Source organism: Monodelphis domestica, chromosome 5, assembly GCF_027887165.1.
Source record: "Monodelphis domestica isolate mMonDom1 chromosome 5, mMonDom1.pri, whole genome shotgun sequence".
NCBI lineage: Eukaryota > Metazoa > Chordata > Mammalia > Didelphimorphia > Didelphidae > Monodelphis > Monodelphis domestica.
The window spans coordinates 97,978,233-97,996,970 of NC_077231.1; the positions used below are offsets into that span (position 1 = coordinate 97,978,233).

General features: G+C 45.5%; 2 protein-coding genes across 6 annotated transcripts in view; both read left to right on the forward strand.

The window, feature by feature from the left end:
* The window catches only part of HMGXB4 (HMG-box containing 4), a 34,228-nt gene extending 31,761 nt beyond the window's left edge, over positions 1-2,467 (forward strand). For all 5 annotated transcript variants that reach the window (XM_016425833.2, XM_001366412.4, XM_016425836.2 and 2 more), the window contains one exon: positions 316-2,467. In XM_016425833.2, coding sequence (XP_016281319.1) covers positions 316-360 — 45 coding nt within the window. In that variant the 3' untranslated portion in view covers positions 361-2,467. The remainder of the gene's footprint in view (positions 1-315) is intronic.
* Positions 2,468-9,704: 7,237 nt separating this feature from the next.
* The window catches only part of TOM1 (target of myb1 membrane trafficking protein), a 48,627-nt gene continuing 39,593 nt past the window's right edge, over positions 9,705-18,738 (forward strand). The window contains 1 exon segment of the mRNA XM_007503382.3: positions 9,705-9,855. Coding sequence (XP_007503444.2) covers positions 9,804-9,855 — 52 coding nt within the window. The 5' untranslated portion in view covers positions 9,705-9,803.

Below are 18,738 nucleotides of genomic sequence, written 5' to 3' on the forward strand. Positions count from 1 at the left end.
GAAACAGCCTAGCTTCCCCACAGGTATATGACAGCTGGGCCCTCCCTGCCTACTTGTTCTCTTCTAGGCCTCCCTCACTCCCAAAATGGGGGTGAAGGGACATTGAAATTGGTATCTCCCAATGGTACAGAGCCTCATAGTCCCTCCCTTGGACCCTTCTCCCAGGTCCCTCACTAATTCTCCCCCCTTCCCAGCTCTGGACCCCTCACTGACCCTCTCCCCAGCTCTGGGCCACTTACTGATCTCCCCTCTTCCCCTGCACAGATTGCTTTCCAAAGGCTCTCACTCAGGCAGTTCTGTGTTCTTCCTTTCCAGTCAAACACTCTGGACAACATCGCCTATATCATGCCTGGACTCTGACAACTAAGAATTCTGGGTCACATACTCGCCCTGCCCCATTGCTGGCTCACGTGGACACAGACTGTTCTAGCGCCCTGTGCTGGCTTCTGGGTGTAGGTTTTAATGTTTTTAATCCATGTACCATATACACATAGGATTGTAACTACCTACTTTTAACAATTTATGGAAAGTGAAGGCTCAGCTAGGGAGAGCCTTGGCTTAAATGTGGGTTTGGGATTTTCATTTTGTTTTGCTTTTTTTTCTCTGGTGGTGGATCAATCTGCCTTAAAATCAAAGAAACTTGGGGGCCTGGGGGAGGGAGGGAGGGTTTGTTCTGGGCACCGAAGGCACCTCTTTTATGGACAGATAAAATATGGTGGTTTTGTTCCAAGCTGAGTATTGTCCCCCAGACCTATCATTGACCGTTTGCCTTATCTATCTTGTAGTCTGAAGTGTACTAGGGAAGAGGGTAGAGAAAACAAATCCTTTCAGCTCAAGGTGACCATCTCTCCTTCACTCCCAGGTGGGAAGTGACAGTCATTTCCATCTGGAGAGAAAGAACAGGCTTAGGCAAGGGATAACTGTAGCTCTTGGTACCATTGTTAGTCCTGATGGTGCCAAGGAAGTAGGAGCCCCAGGCCCTCTACAGCTGGGTGTGCCAGCTCTGACATCACTGGATCCCTCAGGGGATAATAAGTGTGACCACTGCCAGAGCCCCTCGTTGAACTGCACTTATTCTGAACCTTCGCCAGAGGCCTGGAGGCTCCAGGCAGAAATGTGGAGTCCTCGGCAGTGTAAGACAGGGCCACTGAGGCCACTCCAGGGTCACTGCTTCAGGTGTGCGACGGCAATAGAAGACATCAGTTTGCTCAGCCTGGCTCTCCCTCTTGACCCATCATCTGGGGTCTCCTAGCATGCAAGGACTGAGCATTCTGCACTCTGCTCATGAGGGAGCTGCAGGAAAGCACTTGATTCCTAGGTAGTTTTGTATATGTGTGTATGTGTGTATGCGTGTGCGTTTTAATCATGTATATTTAACGCTTTAAAATCTGTTTAGTTTTTAATTTATCCTGTAAATTTCTGTATATATAATTTAATAACAAAAGACCTCCACCAGCAGCAGCATGGAGAAGATTCAGATTTGTTAGAATTGTACCTCTTCCCATCCCTTGTCCCTATTCTCCCTCCAGGCTGCCCTGGAAACCTTAACACACCTGTAGCTTGAGGCATTTCTTGACAAAAAAGAATCATTCCAAGGATTCTGACTCCTTATGGAGAAACATGTGGGCTGTGCAGAAGGTGAAGGGCTAAGGCACAGATGTGTGTGCGTTTGTGTGTATGTGTGAGAGAAAGAGTGAGAGAGGGAAACCATGACCTCTTAGCCTTGTTTCCACACAACCAAAATAACTTCATCTTCTTATAGGAAAAAAAGCAATTAAGTTTGGGGGCAAGAGGTCTGCTTGGATTTGGTCTGGTCCTTGTGGTCTGCCTCCTAGTCAGCTGCTTGCTGGCTCTTCTGTGAGGAGCCTCTCGGGCTCCCATTTCCCCCCTTCCCCTTCCCCCCACCTCCCCTCCATCACACAGCCATGATATCACTGAGCTCGGCTTTGGGATGGTCACTAATTGCTGTATCACCCCACCACCACCATGACCTAAGGTTGCTGTGTGGTTTAATCAAAGAACAGGGAGGAAAGAGAAGGAATGGAAAGCAGTTGAGTTGGCCTCTTGACCCAGAGCTTTGTTGCACACCAGTAAAAGCTTCCATTTTAACAAGGAGGGAACGCTGAGACTTGGATCCAGAACCTGAAGAGGTTCTTTCTAAGTTTGCCATTTATAGAGTAAGGAAATTCCGATGTGGGTCCATTCTTTGTTTTTGTTTTGTTTTCAAAACCGAACCCTATTGTATTTGTATTTAAAATTTGTACACATTTGTATAATAATCTGTACCTCGTGGCATTTGGTACTCTTAGAGGGAAATCTTTGGATTCAGACCTACTTACAGTTTTTATATCATTGCTTTGGTTTGGTTTTTTAAACAAATCCTAGTGGTTTGGTCCAAATCCCATTAAAGTTGTATAAAGAAATAAAATTTTGTACTTATATATTAAAAAAACCCACATTTTTAATATTTGGAGTATCGTCTCATCTGTTTTCCCTGTGCTGCAAAGCACTTCTAGAATACATACCATGCCCCTGATCTCTTTCCCACTGAGAATTCCACCCTATTTTTCTAATAAACCATCAAACTTGGCCATTCTCCTGACCCCACCTCCACTTGTGCTGTCAGGTTTCACACTGTGAGCATATTCTTCCCTCTCCATATGCCAAGGAAAGGGAATCTTGCCAGCCTGGAGAAAGTGTCCCTGCTCAACAAAAACTGGTTTTGAAGTGAATGAGGAAATAGTTGAGGGAGGTAGGGTGATTTACCCTGGTCACACAGATAGTGTTGGGGCCAGGATTCAAAATTTGATCCTCTGACCATCACATCACTTGGTCTGTCACCTTAGTTTCCTCATCTGTAAATGATAGTTCTGGACAGTGGCCCATGAGATCCCTTCCAGGCCAAGGACTTAAACCTGTAACTCCCCACTTCAACCTTTTCCACCTTCCCCTGTTGCTTCTCTTTATGCCAAATGGCTTGTTGGTGCCATCAGGGATTAAAGCATTCTGTCATTTGCGAAGCAGCTCATACCTACCTCCCCACCTCCCCAGGCCCTGGGCTGACAGAAGGTTGAGGGTGGCCTCATTTAGAGTCCACAGCTTTAGGCAGAGTGAATCAGTGTCTGCCTGGAGCCCATTCCTGCTTCTTCCTGAATGGTTGTTGGGAGCTGCCTTTCGTCATGTTTCACTGTTCATATTAGTGGATTTCTTTCCTTCCTTCTGTCAGCCTCACATTCACATGAGGAAATATTGTTGGGAATATGAAGACTTGTCTAAAAAGTTGGAAACGCTAGAGATAAACATTGCTCATAGACACAACAGAGTGAGAAATCCCAAGGCTGAGGGGCCCAGAATTCGTTCCACTTTTCGTTAGTTTTGACTGGACCTGTGATTTAAAGGAATTCCTTTTCAAAGCCAATCAGCCCATTCTCTACCATGTAAAGTCCTACAGAGTTGTCTAGAGAAATGACTCAGTCACCCAGCCAGAATGTGAATGACAGCGCAGCCTGACTCCACGGCCAGGGAACGAGCTTTACTGTAAGAGAATGTAGCAGTGGAGCATCTATCTATGGTTAGTGAGCTGGTAGAATGAGAGAGTAAGTAATTGGGAAGTATGCCAGTAAGGGAGGGAAGGTGGGCAGGGCTTGTCAGGAATGGTTTTTATCTTGATTAGTCATTGGTCTGGGCAGTTGTTGCCCTGTGTCTCCAGGGAACTGATGCCATTTTACCCATGGTCCACTTTGGTCTGCCCGGCTTTACCAGTAGTTCACTCCCTTTACCCACCAGGGGGTTGGGGGTAGCAAAAAGCAGTGTAACTAGGATATTATTATTATTATATTATTAATTATTATTATTAATAATATATTATTAATATAATTAATTATAATTTTATATATTTTATTTTTATTTATTTATATATTATAAAATATAATTATAATTAATATATAATTAATATTATATATTATTATATTATTTTAATTTATTAATTATTATATAATTAATATAATTAAATACCCTGGGGCAGCTTCAGGTCAAATTTTGCTCTTTTCTGCACAGACTCTAAAGAAGGCAGTGAGAGTAGAAATTGAACGTGATATGAACGTGGTCCTGTGGGACTGGAAAAGGGAACCACACAGGTACTTGCTGTCCAGAGACCCTAACCAAGGCCCTGGGTTCTATCTAAAGATTCACATTAGGAGTTTTCTCATAATTGTAAATCTGAGCAACTCATATGTCTTGTCTGAAAGGTGGCCCCATACTAATCAACTAGTTACTGTTTCCAAGTTCTTTTGATTGTATACAACTATTCTAGCAGGGTTTGTGGGACATTTCAGCCCACTTCAGTACTACCTCCATTGCCTTTGTTGTGGGCTAAAATTTAATGAAATTCAACTAATATTAAGCCCTTTCTATGTGTCTTCAAGTCATTGGAGACACAAGGACAATCCCTACCCTAACCTTCTACCAAGGGTGGGATACAGCCTAGGCACAAATAAATAAAGCAATTTCGGTGAAGAGCTATAAGGAAAGGTCTCTGTAGGAGGGAGCAACTGAGCTGTGTTGTCCTTTGAAAGAATCTGGGTGGGGGAAGGGAAGAGGGGGGTCTTGTTGTTCAATCATGTCTGACTCTCGGTGACCCCATTCAGGGTTTTCTTGGCAAAGATACTGGAGTGGCTTGCCATTTCCTTCTCCAGCTCATAAAGTGGAGATGAAGAGGGAATAAGATCTGGGCATAAAACACCGCCAGCCCAGTCAGAAGAGGGTTGTTTGGGGAATGGGGAACAGACCATTTGAATAGTGCAGAGGAGAACTGCCATAGAACTGGAAAGTCAGCTAGGTGGGAGTCCAAACATGGAGGACTTTAAATGGTAGGCTGTGTTCACATGTTTTTCTTTCCTTTTTTGTTCTTCAGTTGTTTGAGTTGATCAAACTCTTGGTGACCCCATTGGGGTTTTCTTAGCAAAGATACTGGAGTAATTTGACATTTCCTTCTCCAGCTCATTTTGCAGATGAGGAAACTGAAGCAAGCAAGGTTAAGTGACTTACCCAAGGTCACATAGCTAATAAGTGTCTGAGGCCAGATTTGAACCCATGAAGATGAGTCTTGCTAATTCCAAGCCCAATGACCTATCCACTGCACCACCTACATAAATGGGTGTAGAAACTAGCCAAAATTAATTCATCAAACAATAGATGTGTATTGGCCACCAGGTAGACAGGAAGTAGGTTTCCTTCCCTCAGACTGTGGGCAGGGGGCAGTAGGGGGGTGACTGTACAACTCCAAATAACTGAATACTTATCAAACCAATTTGGGAGCTGTGAAAACAGACTTGTTGTGAGATAGGAAGCCTGTTAGCAAAGACCCACGTGGAACAAGGGCTCCTGATTTCTCCAGTTATGGGCTGTGTGCTCTCTTCTCTTAGGCTGTGAACACCCGAGACCAGTGACTGTGTTTTGCTTTCCTTTGTATCCCAGACACTTAGCACAGAGCCAGGCACAGGAATACTTAATACATGTTTGTTCACTTGACATCTTGGAATCCTGGTGTCCTTCAGAACTCAGCTCATGCATCCTATCTGTGAAGCCTTTTCGGGTTCCCTCAGAAGCTAGTCTGCTCCATCCCTAAATGACCTTGCATCCATTTTGTATATATTCTGTGTATGTGCATGTGAGTATATATTGCCCCTTTGTGTGCCCATTCACATGTGCATGTGAGCAAGTGCACGCGCACGCACGCTCCCTGGAGGCAGATTGTTTCACTTTTGTCTTTGTATCCTGTGCTCTAAGCACAGTGCCTGGAACACTGGGAGTTTAATACATGCCTTCTGATTGATTATCTGGTCCCGTCCCACCCCCCTCAGCTTACAAGGAAATGACTTGTTCAGGGTCACTGGTATCTTGACCTAGAAGCCAGGGCTGCATCATCTTGCCTCATCTTCATCTCTTTGAAGATGACATGAAGATGACAGTGACATATTAGTGATTGTTTTGTGAGTAGAACTAGAAATAGGGAAACAGAGCCAGTCAGGTAGTGAAAATGAGTGTTAACAATAGGCAGGCCCCTCACAGTGTGGCCTTGGCATGCCTAAAATATTCAAAGGAAGGCCTTTAGCCCATGTGGTCACTCCAACATGGAGGACTTGTGGAAAGAAACAAGAATTCATTCAATCAGGAATCTTTTTTTAATTTAAAACCCTTACTTTCTATATTAGAATCATCACTAAATATTGATTCCAAGATAGAAGAGCAGTAAGGGCTAGGCAGTTGGGATTAAGTGACCCTTGCCCAGGGTCACACAGCTAGGAAGTGTTTGAGGTCAAATTTTAACCCAGGACCTCCCAATTGGTACTCTGGTACTCTATCTGCTGGGCCACCTAGCCGTTAGCTGTCCCTCGCTGATCATTTATTAATTTAGGGATGCAAAAAGAGGCAAAAGATAGCCCTTGCCCTCAAGGAGTTTACAAACCAATGGAATTGTCCAGCATCTGAGAAAAAAAGGAAGTTTTGATCTTATCAGTGGATGGCTTCAGATCAACTTAAGTATTGGAAGACATCAAACTTAGAGAGGGAAGGTCAGCCTTGGGTCTTGAACAGCTCTTCTGCCTAGTTATGAGACCAAGTATTATGATGGAGGGATCCCCAAGAGATGGGAGATCTGGGCTCAAGTCCTGACTACCACTTCCAACTGTGTGACCTTCCACAAATTCTTATCCTTCTGTGATACTCCTTTCCTTCATCAGCAAAAAATAGAATAGAGAAGAAATATGAGGAGCCACCTGGGTGCCCATTAGGGGGATGGCTCAAGAAATTGTATGTGATTAGAGGGAAATAGCCTTGCACTATAAAAAAAGGTGACTTAATTCTACCAAGAAACATGCAAAGACAATGATACCGAGGGGGAAAAGCAGATATGTATGTATTTTTCTGAGTATGTCTTTAGTTCTCATCCAGCCACTTAAACATATCTGTTGAAGGATGTTAAAGCCCACCTGATCAATGAGATCAATCCGGTTGAACTCAGAACATCTCTGAGACCCTGCAGTATTTGAGTGTCCTCCCCTGAACCAGGCATATACAAGAAGGCAGTTCCATAATGGCAAAAATGACATGTCCAAAATGGACTCCTTCCTAGCCATGCCAGAGATAGGCACATGGCTTAGCAATATCCCCCAGTAGAATGTGAGCTCCTTAAGAACAGGGCCTGACTTTATTTTTTTCCTTTTTCTTTTTAATGATTATTTGGAGGCAAGTCTGGCCAATCTCAAGAGAGTTCCTAACTCTGCCATCTTGGCTACCAGAAGAGGAAGTCTCCTCCTGACTCATTTTTCTATCTGTATCTCCAGCACTCAGCACCACTCATTCATTCATTCATCTCTGGGCCTCGTTTTCCCTTTCTAATAATGCCTGCCTGCCTTACAGTGTCACAAGTGTGGTATAATGGATGGAGTCTTTAAGTAGGAGTCAGAACTGATTTTGAGGCTCTTTGCTAGTCATTAGCTAACTGGGTGGCTTGGTAAACTCTCAACTTCAGTTTCCTCATCTGTAAATTAAGGTGATAAGGACCTCTCTCTAAGCTCCCTTTCAATTCCAATAGCTCACATGGATAGCTCATTAAGGTCTGTTTACAAGATACTTTCCTGACTATAACCCTACAAGGTAGATAGCTCAAGGATTATCCCCATTTTATAAATTAGGGAGGCTCAGAGAGATTCTCACTTGTCCATGGTCACACAGCTAGTAAAGGGAAGAGCCAAATCATTACTGAAGCCCCTTTAATAGCTGTTGTGAGCATTAGATATAGATGAGAAAGCACTTTGAAAACTCTACGGCCTATGCAAATGGAAGGCCCTAACACCTAGCAGTCCTACTCTCCAGGTCTTTGCTGATTCCTCCAGTTGTTTGGGCTCATCCCTTCCAATCACTTTGTAGATAGTCTTTCTTCCTTTACCTGTGTACATTCTCTCCCTCTCCCCCAGTAGAATGGAAGCCCCTTGAGGGCAAAGAATGCTTCCCATTTTTTTTGTATCTCCAGCACAAAGCAGCTGTTTAATAAATGCTTGTTGAATTGAACCATAACAATAACCAACATTTTTATAGCACTTTAAGGTTTCCAATGAGGCCTGAACAGATTTCAATTTCTATTTAGGTCTTTAAAAATCACATTATTGTAATCAATAAATACTTAACATCTAATAATAATAAAGAAAACTCATTTTTATGATTCTTTTGGGTTAATGGCATCTTTCTAGCAATAACTCTGTGAGACAGCCAATTCAAGTAAATTGTCCCCATTATACAGATGAGGAAATGGACTTAAGCAGGAGGTCAGACAGCCAAAAAATGTTTAATTATCCCCATTTTACAAATAAGGAAATAGGCTTAGAGGGAATCTGACAACCAATAAAAGTGCAATTATCCCCATTTTATAGATGAAGAAATAGACTAGATGGGTCAGACAGCTAAAAAGATAATTTGAAGACAGGCCACCTGATTTCCATGTTGAAAGGGCATCTTGCCAATTGGTTCTCTCACCCCTCTCCATCCCAAAGGAGTTCCAAATCCTGGCTTTTCTTTCCTTTTTTTAGAGCTGGCAGATAAGTTTGTTGGAAAAGACCCAGCAGGAAAAGGCAATTTCACTGCAGGCAGGAAGGACTGGCTACATTCTGGGAAAACACTAGTCTAGCTGTTCTAGTCCTTGACAGACAGACAAAGAGACAGAGAGAAAAAGCGAGAGAGACAGAGAGAAAGAGAGAGGGAAGGAGGGAGGGAGGGAGTAGGAGAGAATGACTTCACAGCTAGAGTCTTACCCACTAGGTAATTTTACCAGTGCTGACAACAGGGAAGCCAGTCCAACCCTTAGCAACTTTAGGTGTACCCATTCTCCATTTAATTATTCAGAGGTCTTTTTTTACACATAAACTGAGACAGAGGAAGATAGACTTACCCAAGATCACACAGCAAGTTAGCAGAAGCATTGGGATTAGTTTAAGTCATTAGGCTATATGACCACCTCCTTGACATGGGCCTCAGGAGCTGCCCAAGGGCAGGGGTTTCTCCCACCTCTCTAAGCAGTGCCAGGCCCAGAGGAGGTACTTAATGTTTATTGACTGACTTAAGCAGGGAGGGTGAATGGCTGCTGATTCTGAGCCCCCCAAGCCCCGTCGCTTTCCAATATCCCTTCTACCTTTTCCAGGTTCACCCCTCCCCCCTCCCAGGACAGTCCTTTCATCAAACACCAAGGCGGGAAGAGCCCTTAGAGAACACCTAGGTCAAACTAATTTTTTATAGGTGAAGAAACTGAGGCCCAAGGTGATAAACCAGGCCCAGGCCCTTTTCCTGCCTTACAAAGCACTGGATGTCCTAATGATTCCCAACATTGCCCTCCTGTAACAGATGAGCAAACTAGGGCTCAGAGGCAGTGAATCACCTCTCTGGTGAAGACACATCTCTCTGGGCCAATACTGTAAGATGAGGAGGACCTCTGAGCCCAAGGTGGAGGAAGAGAGGCAAGAGGTTGCCCTCAACAACCCCTGACTTTAAACATAGGAGGATGAGGCCGGAAATGCGCTCCCCGCACGGAGGAGTGCGGTGACGTCGCAACGGTGTAGCTTCAGGTGAGAGTCGCCCCATCACCCCCTACTCCCCGCCTCTGCCTCCTGCCGGTGATTGACACGTCAAGGGGGCGGGGCCTGTGGCTACGCCCTCCAGCCAACAGCTGAGGGGGCGGGTCACGTGACGGCTCTACAGCCGTGGCGGTTGCTGTCAGCTGATCCCTTGGGCTTGGAGGGGTGGTGGCGGCAACCATGGACTTTCTCCTGGGGAACCCATTCAGCTCTCCTGTGGGACAGCGCATCGGTAAGTGATCTGAGCATCCCAGCATCCCCTGCGCCGGCCTCCGCCTCCTGGGGACCCCTCAGGCTCGAAGCTGCAGATCGAGGGGACTCGGGGGATCCTCCCCCCCTGCACCCCGAGAGCGTGGAGTGGCAACGTCCGCAAGCCAATAGAAAGCGTCTCTGTGCTGACTGGCGGGAGTTCTGACCTATAGACATCTTGGGGGGCGGGCTTGGAGGCTGCGGCTTACCCAATCAGTGCCTGAAGGGGGGGGTCCCCACAACTGGGATGAAAGTTTTCTCTCTTAAAGGGCCCTCAGTGTCCCCGCCCCCAAGGCTCCCGCCGCTCGCGTGAGACCGGCCTGGAGCTCCGCACCAGGGGCAGGGGCTTTGGAGTCCTGGCAGTAGGCTCCCGGGTGGCAGTGGAAGGTCTGGCGCTGCAGGGGACCCTGGTAGAAGCAGTGTGATCTAAGAGAAAGAGCCTCCAAAGACAGAGGATCTGAGTTCAACCCAACCCTTAGGACTGGGTAGCCCTGGACGAGTCACTTGTCACCTCCCTGAACCTCAGTTTCCTCATCAGCAGAATGGAGATAAATGGACTGAGTGGCCCTTGGGGCCTTTCCAGTTCTTTGTGTTATTCTTTCTGCCTTAGTTTCCCCATCTGTTAAACGATGGGGTCCGACTCAGTGGCCTCCGAGGTCTAGGCCTATGGATCTGTGCCTCCCTGAGTCTGTTTCACCATATGTAAAACAGGGACAGAAGTAGAGGAATGGACTTAAAGGCCTCTTAAGTTCTTCCAGATCTAGATGTGTTCTACATCTGTGATCCTCCCTGGGGGATCTTGGGGAAACTGAGGCCCAGAGGGGGAAAGTATCCTCACACAACCAAGTAGCAGAACTGGAATTCGAACCCAGTCCTCAGATTCCAAATCCAGAGATGTCTTCCCACCCGAGCATGCCCTGTGAAATGGAGATTCGCTTACTGAAAGTCTTCAGATACAAAGGGCAAGCTCAGGAAACACCTGAGAGGGAGCCCTTCCCCCCACCAGGTTTCCCCATCTGGGCTGTAACCTCTGCCTGTTTGGGCACCAATTCTGGGCCGACCACTAGGTGTGGCCCTGCCCTAAGTGGACCATTGCACCCTGCCTGGACAACTTTGAGTCATTCATTCCTCCCAGAGGAAAAATAGAGTCTAAAGGCAGCCTCTAAGATGGGCAGCAGAGATGCCCCAAGCTTCTGGGGCAAGCCCCAGCACTTACTAAAACAACATAGAACTTTGAACAAGAGCATCACTGCACCTCAGTTTCATCATCTGCAAAATGGGGATTCAATCCCACAGCCAAAAATTAGTGGATAAGCATTTATTTAGCACCTACTATGTACTGTGGAAATGTTTCATCCTGGAAGGCTCAGGAGCTAATGAGGGTAAAAGTGTACAACTATGTACAGGACAGGCTAATAGAAAGAACTCAATAGAGGGAGTGCTAGAATGAAAGGGATTTGGGGGAGAGGGGGCGAGAGTAAGAAGGAGGGAGGGAAGCTTCCTGGACAAGGTAGGATGTGAGCTGGGCCTTGAAAGAAGCCAGGAGAGCAGATGAGGGAGTATGGCCTCTAACTCCCTACTGTCAACTAGAAAAAACACAGAAATAGTCAAAATCACTCTTTAATCAAGGGGAAAAAGGGTTCAGCACTAATAGGTCCTGACAACAGAGCTGCTCCCTGAGACTGCACAGAGTCCGGACACCCTGGTCACTGACCCCTGGGAGTGCCACCAACTCTGGATGGACTCCGGGGAACAAAAGAACTTGGGGAATCTATATACCGCTCTAGATGACCTGGGGGCTTACAGTGAGAGGGACAGTTGATTGGCTTTTCAAATGGTAAGAAAGGAAAATGAGGGGTTCCAGACAGGAATAACAGTAAAGGGGCTGATGCCCTCCAATGGACAAAAAAGGGAAAGACTCTGCCCAGGGCTGGGCTGCCTTGGTAATGGCCCTTAGGGGGCCTCTCCTAGGGGGAGAAACCATTTTGACAAAAGGGATACTTAACATTAGATGGGATTAGCTGCTCCCAGCCAAACTCCCAGGATGTCCATTGTCTGATGAAGTGGGACCTTCCCTCTGGAGGAAACCTCTCCTGTCAAAACCTGGGGCTTCTACCCTCAAACTAAATAACCTGGAGACTTCTAGATTTCCATGTTGACACTACTATATACAAGACATTGGGGAGGGGAAATAAAAAGTCCTCAGTCTTCCTTGTATCCCCAGCACTTAGTGTTCCCAGTTGATTTTTGGTCTTCTATTGGAGGCAAAGCACTGTATGGAACATTGGGGATAAAATTACAAAAATCTAGACATTCTCTGCCCTTGGGAAGCTTCCATTTTGTTCTGCTGAGGGAGGATCACCCTCTGGGGAAAGGTGGCTGGGAGGTTGTTTTTGTTCTGAGAAGTCATTGAGATGGTAAATGGAGCTACAGAGCAATTGATTAGCTTGTCTTATGTCCACTGTGAGTGTCATATGTATACAGATGAGTGAAAAACAGATAACATGGGAAGGAAAGAGGACTTAAATGGGAGGGAGGGGAGGAAAAGGGGAGCCCTGAGGGCATATGAATCTGGGTAGACTTATGGAGGAGGACTGGCACCTCTGTTGAGGCTTGAAGGTAAAGAAGATTCTGAGATAGAAAGAGGCTGGTAGACTGGAGTTGTAGGCTTGGGGATGAGGCTGCTGGGATATTGTAATGCTGATTACCCGGAACAAGAAGTGGCTCAGTCCAGTCTGGCTGGAATGAAGAGGCCAGATTGTGGAAAGCCATCAAAGCCAGGCTCTGGAACTTGTGGTTGAACCATGTCTGAGCTGAAGAATGAGATGGAGAAGGCCTGAACCTAGAAGATTATTTTAGTTGCTATTTGTAGGGTGACCAGTCAGCCAGCACCCATTTATTATATGCCAAAGGGCTGGAGATACAAAAAAAGAGAGAGAGAAACAGGGCCCCAGCTCTCATGGAGCCCCCTATTCTAATGGAGGAGGCAACATTGAAATAACTGGGCATATAAAACATGGAAAGAATAGGTAGAAGGTAACCTCAGAAGAGAAGGTATTCAAGGGGGGGAGGGGAACACCAGGAAAGGTCTCTTGAAGAAGGTCGGATTTGAAAGATTATTCTAGGTATGAGGCACAGCTAGTACAAAGGCTATTCCCCCCTCCCTCAATTTTTTGTAAACCCTTAATTTAAGGTTAGAAAGCCAGGCCTAATGATGAGAGATCCTGGGCTCAAATATGGCCTCAGATACTTCCTAGCTGTGAGACCTTGGACTAGTCACTTAACCCCCATTGCCTAGCCTTTATCACTCTTCTTACCTTGGAACCAATACACAGTATTTATTCTAAGAAAGAAGGTAAGGGTTTTAAAAAACGAACAAACAACCTTAACTTTCTGTCTTAGATTTGATTTCAAGGCAAAAGAGTAGTAAAAATTAGGCAATGGAGGATATGTGACTTGCCCACAATCACAGCTAGGAAGTGTCTATGGTCACATTTGAATCTAGGACCTCCCATCTCCAAGCCTGAACCACCTAGCAGACTCACTAGGAAAGGCCTCTTGATGAAGCTAGCATATGAACTGAGACTTGAAGGAAGCTAAGTAAGCAAAGTGCAGAGATGAAGGAGAGTAATGCAATTATGAGGTACAGCTAGTACAAAAGCTACTCCTCCCCGACTTCCCCATCCAGCCCTCAGAGGCATCGTCCAGTGAATGGAACACTGATCTTAGAACCAGATGGGCCCAGGCAGGGCCACCTAGCAGATTAAATGACCTCTAGAGCTCTTTCCAGCTTTAAAGGTCTGATCTCCTGATCCTCCCTCCCCTCAAACTAATTTCCCATCTCTGGAATGCTGGCCTTTGTGGTTGAAAGAGCACTGTTCTCAGATTCCTCTCAGGGTGGGGTGATCCTGGCCTTGGATGAGGCCTGGACTCCAGGGAGACCACCTGACAATGAGTCAGTCTCTGGTCTGGAACTGGAGGGAGAATGAATGCCCAGGATGCCTGGGTCTTATTCCACCCCTAGTTCCAGACAGCCGCTGCCCCCTCCCCCATTTCACCTTGGCAGGATTGGAGCTTCTTTGCCTGATAATATAGCCCCGATGTTTTATACTGATAAAAGGCATCTGCCAAAGATTTTCTGGAAAATGCACCTTTCTCAGCTACAGCAGTTCACACTTACAGAGGATTGTTCTCAAAGTACCCATTAACATTTTGCTTAACATTTTGGCAATTCTAGCAGGGGAGACAGCCAGGAGAAGGGCATGATTTTGGGGAGACAGGGCTTGATGTATGAAGGACAACAGATCCACCTTTATGGGAGAGGGTGTGACAGAGAATAGCATTTAAGAAGGCTAGAGAGGCCTGAAGATACAAGGTCCTTAGTTCAAATGTGGCCTCAGATACTTCCTAGCTATATGACCCTAGTCGAGTCACTTAACCCCACTTGCCTAAGCCTTTGGAACTCATGCTTGGTGTTGATTCTTGTTTGTTTGTTTGTTTGTTTGTTTTAAACTGGAAAAGTAGGAAGGGACTAGGGGCCAGGTTGTAGAGGGTTTTAGATGCCAACTGTAGGTACAACTATCCTTCCAAATAAGTTGTACAAATACTATCTCCATTTTAATATCAATAAAATAAACAAACTGAAGCCTCTAAAGAAAAGTTTCCCAGCATCATGTGGCTAGTAAGTGTCAAAAGCAGGATTTAAACTCAACTCTTCCAACTCCTTGACTTAGACCAGTGATGGCAGACCTTTCAGAGATGGGGTGCTGGGCTGAGGGCCAGGAGATGTGGAAGAATGTCTTCAGGAGAGGGGGAAGGGAGCATCTCCACTGAAGTCTGTCTGCCTTTCTAGTAATAAATTCCGGGGGTGCTGGTGCCCACAGAGAGCCAAAAGTTCCTGGTCACTGACTTAGGCCATGATGTTTCTTGGATGTACCAAGTTTTCCTCAGTCTGCATATACCAAAAGACACAATGGGAGGGGGCCTCATGGAAGGCTAAGCTCCTCCCCTTAGCTTGAGCTGCTCAGTTTCCCTCTGCGCTGTCTCTGCTCTGGCCCTTTCATCTATCTTCGCTGGCTCCCATAAGGTAAATGATTTTGGTGAAGTCTCGGATGGGGGCGGGGGCAGGTATCCATCCCCCTCTCCTGTGCCTCTGTTCCTCTGGCTGTGACCTAGGACTTGAAAAGCCCTCTAAGGTTTACAGCAGCCTTGTGGGTCTGGGAATCCAATTAGTATGAGCCCCATTTTATAGAAGAGAAAACTGAGAGCAGTCAACTAGCCCAGGGCCAGGTGGGGTTCAAGCCTAGGCCTTGGGACCAAATCTAAAAGTCCAGGACACCTAAGTCCTGCTAAACTGGTGATCTGCCCATAGTGGGCCCCTGGAAGGCTTTTGTGGGAGACTCCAGACATTCTGATGTTTCTCAGACAGAGATAGAGTAAAACCTTGCAGTCTTAACCTAGGTTTACCCCAACCCCTTCTGCTGGCCCGAGGCCATGTTTCCCAGGAGCTAAAGCCCAAATGTACCCAAAGAGTTGGCCTCCCCCTCCCCCCCCCCCAGGCCCCCAGGAGCCCACTTTGCTTGCAGAGTAGCTCAGCTAGTTCTAATCAGTTACTCTTGAGGGTCTGGATGATAATGGAGTTAGGATACTTGTATCTACCTTCCAAGTAAATACTTGTATCTACTTTTCCATCCATTGTTTCTTTTTCCTACTCACATCCTGGGCCAGAATTGGCAGACTTGAACTTTGAGGGTCTCCTCCATCCTCTTCCCTGACAAATGATGGGCTCTTCTAGCCCCCTGGGTCCCCTGCACTGAATTTGGCCCTCAATTCTGCAGGCTGACAACGTGATTTCATTCCTGTTAACCTTCCCGGTGCCTGTTGTTCTCTGGCCAGGCCCCTTCATCTAAGCAACAGGGATCCCAGCTTCATCAGTAATCACTTGCTTTCTATTTGAGGGTCATCTAAGCTTAAGTAGGACAGGTCCTGCCAGCACCAGAGTTTAGGGCAGAAAACAGCCTAGGGGCAGCCTACAGTTCAGGAAACCTACCTCCTGGCCTTGGGATCTCCGAGATTTTTAAAGCCTTATAAACATTTAGGATTACAGGGGTCAGAGACAACTGAGTTGCTTAGTGGTTAGAGAGCCAGACCTAGCAACTAACCCAAATCTGACCCCAGATACTTCCTAGCTGTGTGATCCTGGGCAAATCACCTAATCCCCATTACCTGACCTTTACCTCTCTTCTGACTTGGAACCAGTACATAGTATTGATTCTAAGAAAGAGTTTTAAAAAAAGAATTACCAGGGCTAAATGAAGAGGGGATTTGTAGCTTCCATTCACAGCTAGGTCCTAGCTTTTATTCTGCTCTGCCTAGTACCTATGTGACTTTAGATAAATTTCTTACTCCTCTTTGCCTCAGTTTCCTCATCTACAAAATGGAGATAATGCAAGTGTCTACCTCCCAGAGATGTTGTAAAGATCAACAGAGATATTTGTAAAGAATAGATGCTAGCTAATCTATTACTTGCCAGCACTCTAGCACTACTGAGGTGGCCCCCATCACTGTCATCAGGCCCTCCTTGATCTAAGTCCCTCTTCTATTCCTCTCCTCTTACATTATACCAATTCAGGTAAACTGTTTGGTGGGCTTTTTATTTAAGCTGTATGGAAGGCAAAAGAAAAACTCATGGAATATAGAACTGTCAGATTATAGAATAGAGGCATCTCAAACTAAAACCCCGTAATTCCTGGGACATAGCATAATGCAATGGAAAGAAGGCTGTCTCTGGAGTCAGAAGGCCTGAGTTCAAATTCAGCCTCCTACTCAGCCTGTGTGACCTCAAACAGCCTCTGTCTCCTCATCTGTCAAATGAAGTGGTTGGACAAACAGCCCTGGATGCCCCTTCTCCCTCTAGATACGAGACCCTGTGGTCAGCATGAACTTCCTAGGCTAATAAGCCCCCTCCTTACCATCCAGTGTCCCCACCATCTTGCCTCAGGGAGGAATCCAGCTGAGTAAGTTGGTTTCTCTGCTTGGCTAGCTGCCACAATCTTAAGGTACCCTTCTGGCAGCTCCCACTCATTTCTGAAGCCAGTATTTCTGGCTAGCATTAGTCTTCCACATTTGTAAGGCTCCACCCAAGTTGACTGAATCACTATTGCTTTTGCTTCCCACCTTCCCCTCAAAAACAAAAGACAGCAAAAACTGGGAAACTGTGTTCATACCTGCAAGGGTTTTTTTTTAAGCCTTTACCTTCTTAGTATAGATTCTAAGACAGAAGAGCAGCAACTCCATCCACACTCTATCCACTGTGCTACCTAGCTACCCATTCCACAATTGGACAGTTCAAATAATTAAGAAGTTTTCTCTACCACTGAAATTGACTTCTATAGTCTCAATGCATTGGTCCTAGGTCTGTCTTCTGACCAAGTCTACCCTTTTTCATATAATTCTTCCAGTAATAGAAGATATAGCTCATCCCTGGCTTTCCCCAAATCATAGAATATAGGCACCTGAGGGTGCAAACTGTCTCATTTTTTAAAAATTCCTAGTTCATGGCACACAGTAATTACTTGACAAATGTTTATTGGTCAGTTAATTCTCTTCTCCAAGATAAACAACTATCACCTCCCTGGTTCTGATGACTTTGAATCCTATGTATCCTGTTATACTCCTTGTGTTTTTCCCTAATGGTTGAGTCAGGAGGGCAGCTAAGTGGAGAGAGTGCTGGGCCTAGAGTCAGAAAGACTCCTCCTCATGAGTTCAAATCCTACCTTAGACACTTCCTAACTGTGACCCTAGACAAGTCACTTGATCCTGTTTAACTCAGTTTCCTCACCTATAAAATGAGCTAGAGAAGGAAATGGCAAGTCACTCCAGTATCTTTGCCAAGAAAACCCCAAATGGGGCCATGAAGAGTCGAACACAACTAGAAACAACTCAGCAACAACTGAGGTGGGGGGTGGGGGTGGGAAAAAGAACCAAAATTATTTCTTATCTTGCAAGCCTAGGGGTTGGGTAGATGATATTATTGACAGGATTATGGAAACAGAAGTTCCAGCTTAAATAATTGTAAGGGAAACTAAGCCACTCAGGCTAAGAGGGGAGGAATTTAGCCTTCCCAAAGGTCCCCTCCCACTTTATATTTGGCTAATGATGGCAATGGGAAATGTTTAAATGGAAAGGTGATGGAATGTTTAGTCTCTGGTCAATGGGACACTGAAGTGGAGATTTGGGGATGATCCCTTTCTAACACCTAAGAGGAAGGACTACCATTTTTTTTTAATCTGGAAGAATGAAGTGGGATTTCAGGAGCCAAAGGAAGGCTAGCTAGATGGAGAAAACATGTAGGCCAGAGAGTTGGGAAAGCAAGTTGAGGGAATGAGAAATAATCTAGGCTTTAACATAATATACTAGATTTTAAAGATCTTTCGTTTTTATATTACTGAGATTTCCCCCATGTCCCCCTCTCTCCCCTCCCAGAGAACCATACAACTAACCTGATTTTTAAAAAAGAGAAAGAACATTGGGATAACCTTTATCAGATTGTTTACCTGTGAAGAGTGGGGAGGGGAGGGAGAAAGAGGGATTGCAAAAGGTCAGAAAGCAATTGTTAAAAAAGTGTTTCTGCATTTAATTGGGAGGGGGGAATAGGCAAAACCAATTTTTAATTAAAATTTAGAAAGAGAAAACCATTTCAGCAAAAACAATCAACACATTCCCCCAAACCTGTCATTTTCAGGGTCTGCTATCTATAGACCCCTGAGAGGGGGCTGGGAAGAGGTACCTTCTCATATCTCTTTTTGGGATTCAAGTCTGTTCTTTATATTTTTGCAGTGTTCAGTTTTAGTTGTTTTGGGGGTAT